Below are 19521 nucleotides of genomic sequence, written 5' to 3'. Positions count from 1 at the left end.
CATCTTAATTGACTATGCTTACACCATCTCCAATATCTACAATTCCATGGCAAATAGTATCTCTGAGGATCTTCAGGAAGAGGGCAATAGCTCCTTCCCATAATATGTCAACCCCTAGAGCACCAAGGGTCGAGGGTGCACTATTGACCCAATATGGTGTGATTTGACATATTTATTTCTTTGACCCAATATTTTAATCCTTGCCAAATCAAGGGCTACCTTTGAGTAGATTTTCAAGTGGAATGGTAACTTTAGTGGATGAAAGGGTTGCAATAATGGTCAATTCAATGGTCTCGTAGACATTGTAGTGACCGAAGAATAAATGTATTGACAATGGCCTGCTTGCATTAGGAAGAAGAGAAGTCTCTTTTTCTATGGTTGTGATTCATGCAGGGGCTTGATTGTAATTTCTTCAAGTTCTTGGGGCTTTTCTTGTGGAGATGTGTGGGACAAGCTCCTTTTTCTCTCTCCTTATCCCTCCCACTATTTCTCTTTCTCCCTCCCTCCTCTTCTCTTTTTTCTGTTCCTCTCTCTTTTTCCTTACTTCTCTCTCTCCCCTTATCTCTATATATTTTTCTCTATCCCTCTTCCTTTTCCTTTGTATTTCCCTCTCCATTTTTCTCTCCCTCCCTCTTTATTTCTCTCTCTCCCCCTCCTCCTCTCTCCATCTCTCTCTCTCTCTCTCTCTCTCTCTCTCTCTCTCTCTCTCTCTCTCTCTCTCTCTCTCTCTCTCTCTCTCTCTCTCTCTCTCTCGCTTTGGGCTCTCTCCCTTTCTCTTTTACTCTCTCATTCTTGCAAGTTTACAAACTTGTAAAATGCCACGCTCCGGTTTCGATGTTTTTTTCCCCTGAATGTCATTGCCGAATCACTAATAACGATGCAAATAGCGACATCGCCGAATCACGTCAGAAATAGCCATCGCTATGGCAATACTACCTAATCAAGTCGGAAATGATCGTCGTTATGCTTCAATTTCCTTGTAGTGGAAAATTCCCAACATTGGCACCAAAATTCATACTATCCATTTTTATTTGTCTTTGTCTTGTTCAATCCTCTTGTCTTTCTATATGCAGCCACATTTAAAAATATTAAAGAAATATATTGGTGGAAATCCATGTACAAGGATGCTTAGCAATTTGTAGAGACTAGCACTACATGTAAGATGTGTTCTTTTGTGAGATACCATGACGATTTACATCCTAGTTAGTTTTTATTTATGCATAATAGACTCATTAAACATGGGTTGCCGATTTAGTAACCATGCCTATGGGATTACGGCAAATGAGATATATTGTGCATGCATAGGAAGATCTTGCAAATCAAGTTGAAGGCCAAGCTTTGAGGACAAAAGCAAGTGGTATTGTATTTAGGTCCTTGTTGGAAGAGGTGATATGTTATTATGGATGTGTTGGCAATATCATAGTTGATAGAGGAGAGTTGAAGGTTGATGAGGCTAGAAATTTATTATTTGGGTTGGGAATCGAGCTTATACTTGCATTAGCATACACTCCTAAAGGGAATGGAAAGAGTGAAAGGAGACACCCACCAATTGTCAAGGCTTTCGCCAAAGCTTGCAAATAACAAATATGGGAGTGGGCAAGGCTACTTCCATATGCTTTATGCACTAGTTTCACTACTCAGAGTTCTATGATAATATATATGCCCACAAAGTTGATGTATAGATGCAAGTTCATCGTACCAATAGAAGAAGTAGCTACTACGTGGAATACACTACCTTGGGATAAAAAATCAATAGAGAAGAGCCTCGAGCTTTAAGGATTTGTAAGTTGGCGAGGAGACCAAAGGATATAGAGATTCTAGTAAAAATACTAGAGGAATCCAAGCTAAAAAAACAAAGATATGTTTGATAAGAGGCATAGGTAGTCTCAAAGAGATGGTTTGGTAGTTACATTATGAGACATTCATATGGTAAAGATACACATTCTCTTTGTGTGCTTGATGGGACGAAGTTGAAGATATCTATAGCTAGAAAATGGATTAGACTATTCAAGAGAAGAGATACTATCACTTATGAGGAAGAAGAACATGACATTGAGACTAGTCATGACAATGTAGAAGAAGAAGAAGAAGAAGAAGATAAAGCAAATGATATTGATCATGTTAAAGACTAACAGATATGGTACTTGCTAGAGGATGTGCAAGTTTAGAGGGGGTGGATGTCACGAGGATGAGTCTACTTAAAAACTATAAGAGTGACCATCATTGACAATATTGGAGCTAATGCTTATGGGATGAAGTCAATCTACATGTTGTATACCTATACTCCATCTCCATTTGTCAAAGGTATTAATTTGTTTTCATACCTTAGCTAGGAAAGTTGACTTAAAGACCTTTCGAGAACATTTAAGTGGGTTGTTTTAGTGACTTTGGGCATGTTTTACATCAATAATAATGAGGAAAAGACTAGGAATAGTAGCTTTAAAAACCATTGTGCTTTTTGGGATCAAATAGGATGCTTGGAGTGCAATGAAAGTTGCAAGGAATACCAACTTTTTGGCATGGTGGAGTAAAGGAAACCAAAGGGAAGAATTAGAATATAACAGGAAAAAAGGTACTCTTGTGTGGTTGGGAGTTATTGCACATGGATTCTCATTGCTATGGATCGATCAAAATAGGATTTTCAAGCTGTCTATTGCTATTCATGAAGATCTCTATCTAATCCATCTTAGATCTATATCCGAATATGGTTGTCTTAAATAGAGGGATATTGTGGATTGTTTTGATGTATCTTGTTCCCCTACCTTAATAGGTTGCAAGATTGATGTATTGGATTGAAAGAAGAGTATATGGGGATCCCAAAATAGGGATTTACATGTCTATGTGGTTGCATAGATTCAAGACTATTCATACAAATGTACATGTTTGTGAGCCGTAGATACATTGTTTGATACTTAAACTCATGTATGGGAAACTCTTATGCATGATCGAGGTTATGTTGGCCATAGCCTTAATTCTTGATTTATATGTTGATGTATATTCTCTTCTCTATACTTCGAGCTCTTCTTGCCTAAGTCCTAGTGGCTTTCATCATACACGATAAGTACCTCGACAATGCATGGTAAGCATATCTCCAACGATTACTCAAGTCACATCAAACCAACTAGGGATTTTTAATGTTGATAATTCATTCGTTAAATTTAGCTTCATTAACTCTGAGAAAAAGAGAAGAATATGTATCAAGCATTCAAATAGATTGCACAAATGAATTAGAAGGTGCATGATACTTGAATTTTGATCATTTTGTATTAATCATAATTTAGTAACGCATCCATTATTTTAACTCCTCTCATATTGTCAAAAGAGTTAGAAATTTTATGATGACTGCTATTAATGGCAGTACTTTCATATTTATGGATGCCTTATATGTACCAATGATAAAAAAGAGAATTTGTTGTCAGTTTTTGCACTTGCCAAGATTGGCTTGATTATGAAGTTTGTTAATGATAGATGTACAGTTCATAATCTCTCTTGTGGTGACACAATTATTGCATTTGGTTCACTATGTCATGGGATATATAAGCTCAAAGACATTGGGAAATGTGTGGAAGACATGTCATTTGCAATTGCAAATTTGTAGGCAATTTTAGATACAAATCTTTGACATGTACATTTTAGTCATTTGATTTTTGCTAGTTTTTGCACCTGCAAACTCTAATTTGATGGCTTCATTATGAACTCTTGAGGCACCTAGAAAACACATTGAAGGCTGAATATTGGGTAAAATGTGTGTGCTTTGTTTCCAAAAGATGGTTTGTTGAGAGTTGTTTGCTAATTGCAACATCTACACATTGATATTTATGGTCCAATACAAATAACATCTTTTGGAAACTACCTATACATCATGACTTTTATTAATGACTAGTCTAAAAGCTAAGTCTCAAGTGTTTCTATACTTCAATCAATTTGTGAGCTTGGCTAAATTTTTAATTGGATGCACAATGGGCACTGTCCATTCTAATTGGGGAGGAGTATACGTTTAAGGAATTTAATATATATTTGGCTGAATGTGGAATGAAACACAAATATATAGTGTCGTATACACCACAACAAAATGATGTAGTTGAGAGGGAAAATAGATCACTCGTGGACCTCATAGGTGCCCCACTAAGTCTTTGTAGTCTATCATTCTGTACAAGCTTGGCATGGTCAAAAGCCATCTGTGGCTCACTTGCATGGCTCGTGGTTGGGTACTAGTGTAACAATGCAAGAGGTTGGATGGTAAGGCATTAAAGTGTACTTTTGTTGGATATAATTATGATAGCAAAGGTTACAAGTTATACCATCCACAAAGTAAGTGTATCTTGGTTAATCATGATGTTGCCTTTGTAGGTCTTCTACACCAAGAAAGATGCCTCCATGGAGTAGGAAGATTGTGGGTAGAGATGTGCACCTAAGTGGAGAGAAAATAAATAGAAACTCCAAAGGGTGTATACTAGAGGCAAGAGAGAGGGAATAAGCATTGAGCACTCAAAGATTTCAAACGAGGAGAGGCTTCCACAAGCTTTTTTTCCCTTGATAAGAGAAACAATTGAAATATGATGGCAAAACATTACTATTGAAAAATGGCAGTACTCCACTTTATTGCTAGAAAGTGACAATTACTCTACTCATTCCAACAAAACTAACATTATAAAAAATGCCAAGTTTATTTTTCGAGAATACAAAATTTATTTTTGGAAAAAAAGTTCCATCACGGAAGCCTTCTCCTCTCATTGGTGGAGCGCATGCTCTCTCTATATCCTAAAAAGTTGAAAAGTGACCTCAAACTTTGGAAGATGCTATTCAACCTTTACTTTCATGTACAAAAGAGTTAGACCTATGCCCATAGGATATCTATGGCACTTTGTTGTCTCTTTTCAATGGCATACAATCACACAATGCTATGCGAAATGAGGTAGTTTTTTAGCCTACACAGGTTTCTCATGATAACACATATCAATATATATTTGATGCAAACGTGAACGATACAATTCTTGATAAGAGAGTAGAGATTGAGTAGTCTAGGAATATACCAAAATGTGGTTGGATGCACTATTTCAAAGTCATACTTGTTTCGGCTCTCATAGTGCCTCTTACGCATCAAATTGTTATGCAATGGCTATTTCCAACTTGTGCGATGAGGATGAACTCATGCCCTTTGAACATGCACAAAATTTAGAAAATTGGATGACTACTACGCAATTTGAGCAATATGACGCTATTGTCTAAAATAATACCGAGTGGATTTATAAGTGAAAGCATAAGCCAGATGATAGTGTTAATCATTTCAAATGTAAACCTTGTGGCAAAGGGTTACAGTCCAACAAAAAGGCATTGATTTTGATAACATATTTGCTCTCATTTGCCATATGATAACTATTCATAGCATTCATGGTAGTAGCTCATAATAGTTAGAATGTAGATTAGTTGGACATCAAAACTATACTTTTGAATGGTGATTTACATGAGGGGAAGAGTATATTTTTCATCCTTATGGTTTTGTGCAAAAAGGGCAAGAAAATATGTGTGCAGATTGAAAAAGGCTTTATATAGTTTGAAGCAAACACCTCAGACTTGGTATAAGAAGATACATGCATACTTGATTGCATGTGATTTTAATAGTCCTACTAAGAGCACATTACATGTCAAACATGAGGATGATGCGCATCGGATCATTGTGGGTTATGTTGATGACATGCTACTCATATATTGTTGATTTTAAAGCTGACTTGAATTCAACTTTTGACATGTTGGATTTCGGCTTAACTGTATTATTATTGGTGCATTCAATTCAAGTAGTGTGATGGAGGTATTTCTTTATGTCAAAGAAAGTACATTGAGACATTGTTGGAGAGATTTGGTCTTGAAGATTACAATCCTGTTGCTAGGATAGGTTTGAAATTTAGCCTTCATGATGCAAATAATTTTTTGATGTATTTTCCTATCAACAAGCTATTGGATGCTTGATTTATGTACATATTACAAGGCTTGACATTTAGTTTGTAGTCTTCCAGATAAGTATGTTTATGAATAGCCTAGGCACTAAGCATTGGTAGGTAGTAAAGCATGTGTTTCATTACTTGAGGAGTACTTGGCATCTTGGTCCATTTTATCCCAAGGGGAGATCATTACCACTAGATTTACATACTTTTTTAAATTACAATTGGGCTAGTCATTATGACACTTGTGTATCCACCAATGGTTTTTGCTTCAAGCTTGGTATCTCATGCATATCATAGTTGAGCAAGAAGTAGCCCACTATGGCTACTTCTAGTTGTGAAGTTGAATACATGGTAGCTTTGAGAACTATGACTAACTGTGTTTGGCTCAAATGCCTCTCAATTGATTTGAGTGTTAAACAGGCATCTACCATGATCATCTTCATTGACAATCAGAATGCATTGGCAATTGCATGGAATCTAGTGTTCCATGCATGTACTAAGCACATTGAGGTGCACAATCATTATGTTAAGAAAAGACACTAGATCACCTTGGCTTATGAACCAATACAAAACAACCTTGGAGATATTTTCACAATGACTTGCCTTGTGAGAAATTTAAAGCTTTTTGCAAAGCATTGGCCTTATTCCCCTTTGTGGATTGATCTAGTCTATCAAGCATGGCACCTCCCTATACATGAGTGCCAACTCTTGTTCGCTGCATCACTCTCAAGGGGAATTTGTTCTCATTTTTTGGTAGTGATGTGTGTTAATACACTTAGGACCACTAGGGCACTATTTTCCCTCTTTATGAGGTTTTTTCCTCCGATCTTGTATATATGGCTATTCACTTTTAGGGCATACTCAGTATTGCAAATCTTCTCTATTAATATAACTAAATACACTTTGAGTTGTGCTCTCTCAAGCTTCTTCTTGTTCAACCTATGTACTTGCTTTTCTCCAACCCTTAATCAAACAAAAAGTAAGGTGTTCATATTTTCATGGGATGATTTAGATGGATTAATATGAGTGTATGGAGGCAACCAAATTGATTGTCAAGAGAACATCCTCTGACATTAAGTGTTGGAATTGGGAGCCACCAATGCTCACAAACAAGCCATGATCATCAAACTTTCGAATTCTTTTCTCTTTGTTCTCTATAATTGAAGCCCCTTGCTTCCAATAAGTAGACCTATGCTTAAGTAGTCCCCTTGGTTATTTTCGTAAGCCTACTTCACACAAGAAAACCATGTGCTGAAGTAGGACTTGAGTTAATGGGTTGAGAGAGTGGACTTCAGGGCACAAGTGTAGGCTGGATTCAATAAAGTTTTTTCAATGTTGAATCACATATTCACATTTAGTGCCATAATTCGAGTATTGGAGATGGGTTTATTGTTGCTTTGTGGTTTTCCACAAGATGTTTGGGTAAAGGCCAAAGGCCAAAGGCCAAGTGAGAACCCTATGTATAACCACAAACTATATAGTCACACATAAGTGAAGATAATTAATAAGAAGGGTATCATTGTATCCATCAAAAAAATATGTTGTGTTCTCTCTCTCTCTCTCTCTCTCTCTCTCTCTCTCTCTCTCTCTCTCTCTCTCTCTCTCTATATTGATCTTGTGCTTTGACTACTCATCCCACCATTGCTTCCCTCTTAACTAATATCAGAGTGGCATTCATGGGAGCTCATGGCTAGAGTGAGGATCATAAAGAGTCAAGTTTTGTCGCAAGGCTAAGAATTTGAGCTTCAGTGTGACATTCATGCTTGCTATCTGGGTTAGAAAGAGGTCTCTATTAGTCAAACATCAATTTGGGGAGCCATTAATTCGAGGGGTAGCATAACCAAATTTTGCAACTTTTTGGTAGCCAATACTGGTTGGATTCAAGGCAAAATAGTTTGGTTTTGGAATCGAATTGGTCTATGTATCCAAAATATGCAAGCAGAGGGGCTATTCAAGCTCGGGGGTAGCTCATTCTTTGTAAGTAGGGGACCAATTTATGCTCACAATAAGCAAGGGGGTTGCTAAGCTCGCGGGATGCTTGTTGACGGAAGCGTAAGGCTTGCTTCTTTTTTTGACAATAATGACGAGAGATTGAAGGTTTTGGTGCTTACATCTTGTAAACATGGCTTTAGAGGCTTGGAAACAATCATTTGTGGGCTAAGTATGTGCTTGTTTTGCTTTGACATGGTCAAGATAGCCTCATGACGTGTGCAAATGATGGCACCCTAAAAATGGCCACCTCTCTTTCTAATAGTCAAAAGGCTTTTAATTAAGCCTCAAGCCTTTGCATAGGTCAAGATAGCATCGTGACATGTGCAAATGATGGCACCTTCAAAATGGCTACCCCTCTTTCTAATAGTTCAAAGGGCTTTCAATTAAGCGTTAAGCCTTTGCATAGGTCAAAATAGCCTCATGAACTATGCAACTGATGGCATCTTCAAAACAACCACCACTCTTTCTAATAGTCAAAGGCTTTTAATTAAGCCTTATGCATTTGCACTAAGGCTTTAACCCCCTACTTAATCCCCTTGCTTCATAAATCCCATTGACACAAGCTATTTTTTGAAGATCGATGCATGGATTGTACAACACAAGAGTACCCAAAGAGCACACTTGGGTTATTCTAGCATTATATGAGTAGGTGGTTGGTAGGGTATAGACACCTAAGGGTTCCCCAAGTTCTTGTTTACTTTACCATTGGAGTGATGCAAGGATGCTCTCCCTCACTGATACTCTTTGGACTAGCCATTAATGAGATATTTGACTATTTATCCAAAGGATAGGATAGCGGAGCCCCACTGGTCTTGGATACCCCTCTCTACTATACACAAATGAATTGTGCTGAGATCTAATTCCCTATAGATCTATACAGACATTTAGATGTACTATACTCTTATGCACTGAATAGTGGACTCTCAATTAACATTGGTAAGACTAAGCTTATGGCACTTAATATTACATCATAATGGGCCAAGAGATCAACATTGAGCTTTATTTATGGACTACAATTGGCAGAGTGCAGTGATTCTTGCACATATTTGAGAGTCTTATTTATAGGGTCCACTTTCTATACGAGAGAGGCCAGGTTCACATGTGGTAATACAACATTGGGAGGGCTGAAGAGAATGTGCTTAGACATACAATTCTAGGAGCCCCACAATAAGTTATGGTTGTTTTGATACTACAACTACATCCAAACTGTTGTGTGGAGTACAAATTTGGGGGCCTAGCCTTAACCAATATAGCAAATTAGACCATATACGTCATGGATGCAGGTTCATGGAGGGACCTCTAGTATCCATTATTTCTTTCTAGGATGATTAGATGTGAGGCACCAGTCACACATGAGATTATTAGAGCCAAGCTATGGGCTCCTTTGATTTTAGTAGAGCTTCTTACCAGATCATTTCCATTAACGCATAGCTTATGGGAGCACAACCAACCCTCACGTCCTCGTAAAAAGTTGTTGTAGAGAGTGATACATCATATTGGGTTGGCCACATTACATCATGGTTTGCATTACATGGTCTTAGCATGGATCGACCACCCCGCTTTTTATACGCCATTGATGCATTGTTTCTCAATTTGAGACACTCGCTTGGTGCATTATTTGTCACATTGAGTCATGTCGAGATTAGTAAGATTGGGTACCTCCCTTTTGATACTCCCTTGATGTATTGTCTCTCACATTGAGTCACTTGAAGATTAGCAAGATCATCAAATAAGTTGATCTTATTCAACTAGAGACAAGGGGAACATGGTTGACACTAGTACATGAGTTGGGGACAAAGACAACTTTCATACCAATGTTTAACAATACTGAGGATGGCTTTATTATATGCTCAAGGTACATGAATAGTCACATCACATGGGATTGGATGTTTTATTAGTTACACATGCACCTCATCAAACCAACCATCGAGCAAGCAACTCAACTTCACTGATCTAGGTGTCATAGAGCTTGAAAGATATGTCCATGATAGATGTACGTGATGATATATTGGATCTTTGTCGAGCTAGAGCTAGACTACCTAAGTTCTTCTCTATATGGGAGGAGCTAAGGTCCATGCTTTAGCTAATCACTGACAATGGATTTTCTAAGATGATATGTACCATTGACTGCTGAGTAGTTTCCTTTATTATCAACATTTTGATTTGGATATGTTTTTTTGTATTGTTTATCTCCAAACACTTGTAGCCTTTTACAAAGAGATGTAACTTATGAGCATTTTGGTCTTTTGCAAACGTTAATACATACTTTCATTTCATTTCTTATCGCACTCTATTTCCCCACCCCTGTTAGAATGATGAGATGTACTCATATGAACATGTACTTATGGAATATTTAGGAAAACAATGAGAGAACTAGATAAGATGGATCTATAACATGTGGAGGATACTTCAGTAAGAAAACCTACCATATCCACAACTTTATCATATATATATATATATATATATATATGTGCACTCTCACCTATTGCAATGAAAGTGAGAAATACAAGTGTGTGATTCATTCTTGAATTCATTTTCTATCTCATTGTCTATCCTTCTTTCTCTCACCATCACTTTCGCTACTACCCCCCTCGCTCTCTCTCTTTCTCTCTCTATGCGTGTGTGTGCCTTTGCGAACCCAGTCTCGTTGTTTTTGTCAAACTTCTTGCCATGAAATCTCTTTGTGTGTGTATCACAATTACTCTAAGATAAACAAAACGAACAACACAAAGAAAACGAGCAAAAAAAAATGATATACTTTTTAAATTTACAAATTGAGAAGTATGCTTATGCTTTTAAAAATATTAAAGTCTCATTTACATTCTCTAATTCATAATATCATATTGTGCTTGCTTCTTGAGTCCCAAAATTTCCAAGTCTTATTAACTTTCTCTCATTCATCTTGTGCTTGTTTGCTTAGGTCCTTAGAGTTAGGTTGCACTTAAGTGGGGGAGAGGGGGGAGGGGGACCCCCTCCCCCCCATTACTACACAATCACACTCCGTGTGAGTAGGGTGAGCATAAAAAGTTATTTGACAAGAAGCGCCAAAAAGAACGCCACGTCATAATTCCATTTCGTTTCATAACATTTAGTTCGTCACGTTTCCCGCCAACGTATAGAAGACGCTCTAACGAGTAAACCAAGAGAGGAGGCACGCACCTCCCCTCAGTAAGTAAAACCAGGAGACATGCCTTCCTACTCAATTGCTGGGGTCAATGTCAGCTTCCCCTTCGATGCCTACGATTGCCAATTGGTGTACATGGAAAAAGTGATTCTGGCTTTGCAACAGGTGCGATAGCAGAATTGCCAGCATCGTGCTCGTCTCTCTCATGATGCTGTTTTGGTTACATCCATCATATCATGTTGTGTTTCGGTGTCTGATCAAGCGAGTCTGTGTCACAATTTGAATCCATAAGCAGGGTCAAAATGCTCTCCTAGAGAGTCCCACAGGCACAGGCAAGACCCTCTGCCTCCTTTGTGCAACGTTGGCTTGGCGGGAAAGCCTGGAACCCTCCTTGAAGGTCAGTCAGAACACACACAGCCAGATGCCATTGGAATTGTCACAGGAATCCCGGAAACCAAGGCTGCCCACCATTGTTTACTCCTCGCGTACGCACAGCCAGCTGCAGCAAGTCATCCGTGAACTGAAGTCAACTGTTTACAGGTTTTTCTCTGGGCCCGAATCAGGAACATAATCATATCTTCAGCCTTTATTATTGACCTGTTTTCATGACAGGCCCAAGATGGTGGTGCTGGGCTCCAGAGAGCAGATGTGCATACATTCTGAGGTCAAGCAGCTGCGTGGAAGGGGGCAAAACCAAGCTTGTAGATCACTGTGCAAGTCACGATCTTGTCAGCATCTAAACCGAGTTGCTGGTATGTGCACAGCCAGGTCCTCTGTATGTCTTGCTTTGCCAAACTATTCGAGACGGCACCTACAAGAAGCATATCTCTATTACAAAAATTACAAGGAATAATTAGAAATTTGCTGGACTTGTTCCTCTATGGCATCTGAACAATTTAATGCATTTAATGCCAGTTTGCCATCAGATTTTATATAAGTGTCGTCTAGAGGACACAGCAAAGATAGTTTTGTTTGGGTAAAGCTGAATGAAGAGCGGTCCCAAAGTTGATAGCCCAGTAGTTAGCAGTGGGGCTCCTAATCGTGAGATCATGAGTTCAAGCCTTTCTAGGTGCCGTTCACATGGTTTGTTTATTTAAGTCTGGGCTTTTACTTGCTCGAATACTCGGTTGGTCCTTCTCCTTGATAGGGTCACCGAGGAGGGTCCCAATTCTATTAAGCTCCACTGTTTATTTGGCTTGCGAGCTATCCTATCCAATATCTGGTAAAAGCCTATTTTCTGCTGAGTTCTGCTGTTTTGCAGCAAATTTCTGCTGTGGTGCTTGTGGACCTGAATCCTCAAACATTAATGCTCATAAAATGCAGTAAATGTATGATGTGCCCAATGTTTTCTCTTGGTGGTACCCAACATCTTACATCAAGATGTGTTTGCTTGCTATAGCCATGCATGTGAAAAAACTCTTTGAGGCTTTGAAGACTGAGGAGATTGTCTAATGCCACTCCTTGTAAGAATAGCACAAAACAAGGATGTAATAAAACATAAGCACGATTATCAATGATTGTAAAGAAGAGATACAATGGAATAGGGAAGGAATCCATTAGCACCATGCCTTGTGCATTAGTAACATTAATTGCTATCCCCCTCTTAGGTCCCAATGCAAGTGGTCCAAGGTTTTACTCTTCTCTTAGACCCACCACCTTGATTATCTCAAAGGCAGGTTTGGATGTTGCTTTTTATTTAAAATTGATGTGCCATTGTGTTAAATTATGAGAAAATTATCTTAAAGGTACTTGAGAAACCAACAAATTGTCCATATAGGCACTCCGAGTGGAAAGAACTACACATTCAACAAACTCAGTCTCAAAGGAGCTTGTGAGATGGCATGAACCACTTTGTTGGATAGTAGCATTGACCTCTTTTTTTTGGTTTGCTAGATCCCCTCTATAAGTTATATAGGCATCCAAACTTTGCAATTTGGCTAGGATGTGTCTTTTAGGCCATCCATTGAATACACATATGCTCTTTGACAACAAGGTAGAACATGCAAATACAAGGCTATCTTGTTGTGCCACTCCAATGGCTTTTGGATAGAAAGGCATGCATGCAAGTATGGGGCAACTAGGATCCTTTGGTGGTACTATTAGATTTCATGCTATGGTGGGTCAAGGATTGTATGGCACAACTTCTTATGTTATACAACTAGTAATGCATGGAATGCAAAATCCCATGGATTTGTGAAGAAATGCTCTAAATGCAAAAAACACAAAGCCAATCGTACGACAAAGCACAAACTAATAAACACAAAACATAGTCACGGTTAGGGTAACTCAGAGGCAATGAACACAATGAATAATAAAGTGAACGACTACTGAATATATAGTGCTCATGCAACAAACACATTGTAGTGAATATTGAACCTCGAACTCTTGTATCTTTGGGATCAAGGTAGAGGTTATGAGCTGGAGAGTGTGTCGCACTTTGAAATGGATCTCGAAAACGCAGCAAGGCAGCCTCCATGTGTCGAATACTAGCAAACAAAGCCAGAGAGGTTGGATTTGATGTAGACAAGTAGTGTAGGAGAGAGAAAAATCAAAATGTAGGTACTTGAGTAGAGAGAAAATTGGTAGTGCAGAACGGATAGACGCAAGTTGATAGTGTTGGGTAATAGATGGAAACTAATGGCAATAGTGTTGATACTGATGGCAATAGTTGGAGGAGAGCGATTGACCACAAATGCAAGTAGGATGGTGATAGCGACAGCTTCTACTGACGATGATTGGATGCAAATGATAGTGATTGGCCGTGGTAGCAGCAAGCACAAATTTCTTAATAATGGTAACAACTTTGGGGACTAGGAGGTAGGGGATAGGTATAGAGACTGAAATTAGTGTCAAATGATAGCAGACTATGATGGAAGGCTTTGACTGCGATGTGCTCTATGAACGGGGTGTGAGTAGTAGAGATATGGCTCCCGAAACCTGCAAAAACGAGATTGAGGGAGAGTGGTGGATTGCATGCCTATTTATAGAAAGTTTGGGGCACCCAAGTCAGGGTTTTGCATGTGGGACATAGTAACTCTCTAGAATTGTGCTTGTTTTTAAAATAAGAAGGTTTCTTCATTAATTAAGCATGCTTTGAGATTGTTTAAGTCAAGCTAATGCATTTTTAGCTTAGCAATATTAGGGCATGGCTTGTGGTATACACAACCTTGTGTATAGTAGTATTGGTATGATGCCTGGGGCACAAAGTGGCATGTATGAAAATGCGTTTGTATCCCTTGGTGCTTATGGGGCTCAAGGGATGAACGCTAGTCACGCAAATGCTTCTTATGGTGTTGGTTATGATGTAAACGTAGCAAGTGTACTTTTTTTTATAGCAGCCAATGTTTGATAACTTGATTCTTAAGGTGCTAGCAAAAGACTATAATGAGGGTGGAAAAGGGGTGAAGTTTGAGGCCTTCAGTGGTGCACAATATAGGTTGAAGTCTTTGACTTTCATTTAGTAGTTTGATGTAATCTACTTAGGGGGCAACTTTACCCAATCCTCTAAGATTCAAAAGGCAATCACTTTTTTGAAGGGAAATGCATTGCAGTGGTGGTCCCTACCTCTAATGCAAGGTAGAGCATTGTCAATATGGTTACAATTTAAGCAAATGTTTGCTTCTCAGCACCTTTGAAGTGGATATTATGATCGCGTGGAATAAGTTAGATGCATCATAATGAAATTTTTTTGGAGCAATATAATAATAAGTTTTGGGATGCATTGTTGTTTATTACTTCTTATCATGTTGTTTCTCTTTATGAGCAAGTGAAGTATTATTGTGAGTTGCTTAGAGGAATCAAGGATTTTTGCATAAAGACCGTAGTGACCAGGATGTCACAACTCATAGAGACGACAAATACAACTGATGCTCCGTTGCAAAGGATTCACATTTCCAAGATGATGATGAGCTTTTTGAGAAGTTTTTAGAGGTTTAAAAGAGGGGTAGATCTGAAAATAGGGCTTAGAAGAGGCAAAAGCAACATCGAAAAAGTTGGAAAACACTTGCATAATGCAAGGAATTAATGGTTGTAAATAAATGCTCTGTACGTGAAGAGGAGGAGCACATGGCAAGGGATTGTCCCAATAGCTAACAAGTTGAAGATAAGGAAGATTAGAGGTAAAGTTTCCAAGAGGTATGGTGAATTTTAGAATTATTCACTAATGGATGCCCAATGGATGGAAGAGGGTGACTTGGCAAACCATATCAAAGTGCAATGAATGCAGGAGTGTATGATTGGATTGAAAGAAAATGAACATGGAGAGAAGAGGGAGAGAGAAAAGTGACAATAAAACATAGAAAATTGCAATGAATCAATGTTGAAATGAAGAAGGCAGCATTGCTTGCTACCCCCGCCTCCCGACTACTCCCTCATGCTCGAGTCCGCCTTGCTCGTCACCTGCGTTGGTGCCTTTCCTTCCTCGCTTGGGCCCCTGCCTGTGTCCTGTTGCCTTGCCTTGCCCGTCGCCCCGCCAGTTTTCTGCTTTGTCTTGCCTTTTCACCATCGATTTTTCCACCCTCTTGTTGGTTTCTCCATGTGGAGCAACCCTTCCCTCAGGTAGCACCGCGACGTGATTGCTAGTCCTCTTAGTAGGGACGCGCAATGGAAACCTCTGGCTAGACGCCGGCGCACTCAGCGAGTGCCCCCAATCAAACACCTTGTGCGTAGTTCTCTTTAAGGAACAACTCTTAGCCGTCCGAGCTAAGAAGCTGGAGCTAATGGAAACAACGATTTATGGTTAGGTAGTAGGATATTTTCCAGCCAAGGCCCACAGCTTTGGGACTGGCTACACTCCACGTTGCCTATTGGGATATCGCAGATCGAGGAGGCGGTCCTATTGGGCCAAGGGATCTTCATGGTCCGGCTCAGTTTGGTGGACGTAGCTCGTGAGTTACTCGCTAATTCACCATATGCGTCCATGAAGGGGGTCATACACATGGTCCCTTGGTACAAGGCCTTTACTGTGGAGGCATTTGCACTCCACAACAGGTTTCTTCGGCACCCGGTCACTCTTCTTTTTCTCGGCTTGGCAATTGAGTATCGCCAGTTGGTGGAAGACTTTGGAAGGCTTTTCGACACTATCCTTTCCTCATTCTTTGCGGATGTAGTGATAGCTGCAGGAGTCCCAAAGGTACGGGTGGCAGTGAAAGGTCAAGAATATCCCACAATTCTTAGAGATTGAGGCAAGTGGGCACTCCTTTAGGCAGCAGGTCATTGTGACGGGGCAGTCTAGGCAGTGCTTGCGATGTCACGACTTTGGGTATTAGGCAACAGGTTGCATATGTTTCGGAGCTAAGGTGGCTCCGTCAACAGGCCCGTAGGTGGACGCTGATGGCTTCACACGGGTCTAGAGACGACAGAGAGAAAGATGGCAGGGGGGCACAGCTTGTGTCTCAGATCCAGCCTCGGCGGTAGGAAGTAGGTGGGTGTGCGACGCCCCCTCGACAGAGCACTCCATAGCCCCCTCCTGTCCCCCCACTCGGCAAGACCGCAGCCCCCCCACATCCACCACCCGCGTGACAGACTACCTCTCGTGAGTCCCCACAGCCCCCACAACCACCTCCCTCCACATCCTAGGACCCCTCCCCCATTTACCTTGGCCCACAGTCCCCCACTTCCAGGACCACCAACCCCTCTCCACACCCGCTATGTACTTCTGTCCACCCCATAATCCCTCGATCATCCTCCCCCTCACTACCTCCCGTACCGAGCATCTCCCCTAATTTGCACCTTGTTCAGGCAATCCCCCCTAGACCCACCCCCATGGTGATGAGCCACACATACCTACATCCTCTTCGCACCAGCAGTCTTCCCCCTCCCATACAGCCACCAGCTCATCCGGTTACACCTTCTCGAGACAGGCACACCTGTTGCCATAGAAGTTCTTACGTAGTGGCCCATGGTCCTACTTGAGAGTTGCGGAGTGTGGAGAGTTTTCACTACATCTAGAGGTGGGGATCTTCGTGGTTCGCAAGTCAAGGAGGGGCAAGGTCCATCTACTAGCACCATTGGATGGACCAAACTACGCCTTTTTTCTTCAGTTCTCACTCAGGGGAGTGGACGACGACACAGATAGAGAAAGATTTGAAGAGTCAGGTGGCCGACCACACCTCCCAATGGATGGGAGAAGAAGGACTAGCACTGCTTGCACAGCAATGGCTTGGTTGTTTAATGGACATTAACTGGTGGGTTGGTGTCGAGGTCTCTCACTTGAGCATTATCTTTCGAGCCCCTTCGCAGTGGAGAGCTACGAGGGATGTGATTGAGTGGCCCTTGGCATAGACGGCCCGTTTCTACCATTGCACTAAGTCTTGACTCTCAGCATGGTTTTGATAGACGCATTGATAGTACCACCTTGAACTTCTATCACCTCGTTGGTCCGACTGAGGGCCACCATGGGGGAATGGAGCTCGCCATCCAGACTGGCGTCAAAGCGTACCTACATGCCTTATAGCTTCTCCTTGTCACCAGCAACCTCCACACCGAACATATGCATGTTCGGGCAGTCATAGGTTTCCCCATGAGCTTACACCTTGCATCTTGGAATGTGAATAGTCTCCACTACAGTGGGGTATGTGGTTCTAGGAAATTGATTGTTCGGCAAGAGTTGCAGTCTGTCCTTGCCGGACGGATTGACATCTTACTTCTACAGGAGCACAAGCTCACCCCCACCCAAGCCCAGCAGGTAGGGAAGGTACTCCCAGGCAACTCACACACTTATTGGGAGCACGCTATAGGTGCCCACGGTAGGAGTGGAGGCGTTTGCACCTCTATTGGTCCGAGTCTTACCGCTTGTGTTCGAGACCACGGGACGATAGTGGCAGGGAGGGTGCTATGGATTAGATTGGATATTGGGGACTCGTGCCTGAGAGTCCTTAATATCTATGCCCCTCTGGAGGTTAGGGCACGTAGCAGGTTCTGGGTGAAGATCGTGGAAGGACTCCCAAAGGTGCACTCTTGGATTGTTGGAGGAGACTTCAACAACCTGGAGGCTTTGGAGGACCAACAAGGCAGAGGGAGAAACCACCAAGGCATGGCCGGGGAGAAGTAGGAGGCATGGGAGGTGTTTCTATTGGTAGTAGGAGCACGCGATGCTTGGAGAGACCTTGCCTTCCATAGGAGGGAGAGGTCGTTGGACTTCTCTTGGGGACACATGCAGCTAGGTGGAGTCCTGATGGAGCGGTTGGACAGGTTTTATGTGGGAGAGTGAGAGGCTCTCGAGGAGGCCAGATTGGGCAGTTGGCGGGCACCACATTGCCCGATCATTGCCCGATTCTCTTGACACTAGATCCCCCAACATCTGCCCTAGATTCACGATCTTGTCGGATCTTTGACTCGATCTATAGGAGGGAGGAGGTGATGAGACAGATAGAGCAGATTTGGACCAGAGAGTGGGGCAAGAGGTGTAGATGGCAAAGGAGGTTGCAGAGGCTCTAGCTAAGTCGAGTAGAATTTGCCAAGAGGCAGCCATACAGGCAGGCAACAGAGCTGGGAGGAGAGAGCACTCTGGCGGGACCTTGCAGCCATGCAGAGATTATTACAGGTGGCACCAGGGGATCCCACTCTCCACGCACAGGAGGTGCATGCGTGAGCAGCCATTGTTGGCCTAGAGGACAGGCGCTCTGAGTTCTCTTTCTGCACCTCAGCACCTTTCTAGGCGCGGAAGAGGGACATGATGTGCATGGAGTTTTTTCAGGTGCACGAGCCTTGCACCTAAGAAGAGCAGATATGCAGCTTCCGAGATCAGTATGGAAGGACCCGTTCTAGCCCAGACGAGGTGATGGAGATTGCCACGGATTATTGTAGTCGCCTTTTCCAGCAGGAGACAGCCTCAGGTAGAGGACAACGATGTAGACAACAAGTCACAGAGAAGATGGGATGCTTCCTCCTAGTCCCCTTCACAAAGAAGAAACTAGAGGAGGCTTTCCATACACAGGACGGGTAGAAATGCTCGGGAGAGGATGGCCTCTCTAAGGCTTTCTTGACTACCTTCTGGGAAGTGGTGAAGGACCCCCTACTGTTGGCCTTTCAGGAGATTTTCACTTCAAGACAGATGCCAGGGAGTCTATCGGCAAGCCTTATCAGTCTTCTTTCCAAAGGGGGAGACGGGTTGGAGCTTTCCCAGTGGAGATCAATCACCTTACTGTCAGTGGCCTATAAGGCACTGGCAAAGATGATTGGTAGGCGACTATGCTTCTTGTTTCCAGACATAATCCATGACACACAGACATGCTTTGTCCAAGATAGGAGCATCTTGGACAATGTATTTACCTTCTTTGAGGCGACAGAGTGGGCCCAGTATAGTGGACAGAGACTGGCCGTACTACTCTTGGATTTTGACAAAGCCTATGACAGGGTGGACTGGGATTTCCTAGAGGGCACCATGGTGAGGTTGGGTTTGCCCCAGGCTTGGATTTCTGGGGTCTCCGCACTTTATAGATCGTCCACCAGCAAGATTCTCAT

The 19521-nt window shown here is 41.6% G+C and overlaps 1 protein-coding gene across 1 annotated transcript in view; it reads left to right on the top strand.

Annotated features, from left to right (window-relative positions):
- The first annotated feature begins 11038 nt into the window (after positions 1-11038).
- LOC148034231 (regulator of telomere elongation helicase 1 homolog) overlaps positions 11039-19521 on the top strand; it is a 62378-nt gene continuing 53895 nt past the window's right edge. Inside the window, exons 1-3 of the mRNA XM_087680462.1 lie at positions 11039-11223; positions 11354-11598; positions 11671-11810. Of these exons, the coding sequence (XP_087536588.1) occupies positions 11122-11223; positions 11354-11598; positions 11671-11810 (487 nt within the window). The 5' untranslated portion in view covers positions 11039-11121. The remainder of the gene's footprint in view (positions 11224-11353; positions 11599-11670; positions 11811-19521) is intronic.

The sequence above is a fragment of the Lygodium microphyllum genome, chromosome 6, assembly GCF_053477565.2.
Source record: "Lygodium microphyllum isolate KBCC chromosome 6, Lygodium_microphyllum_v1.1.10, whole genome shotgun sequence".
Taxonomy (NCBI): domain Eukaryota; kingdom Viridiplantae; phylum Streptophyta; class Polypodiopsida; order Schizaeales; family Lygodiaceae; genus Lygodium; species Lygodium microphyllum.
This window is presented reverse-complemented; position numbering and strand designations above follow the sequence as displayed.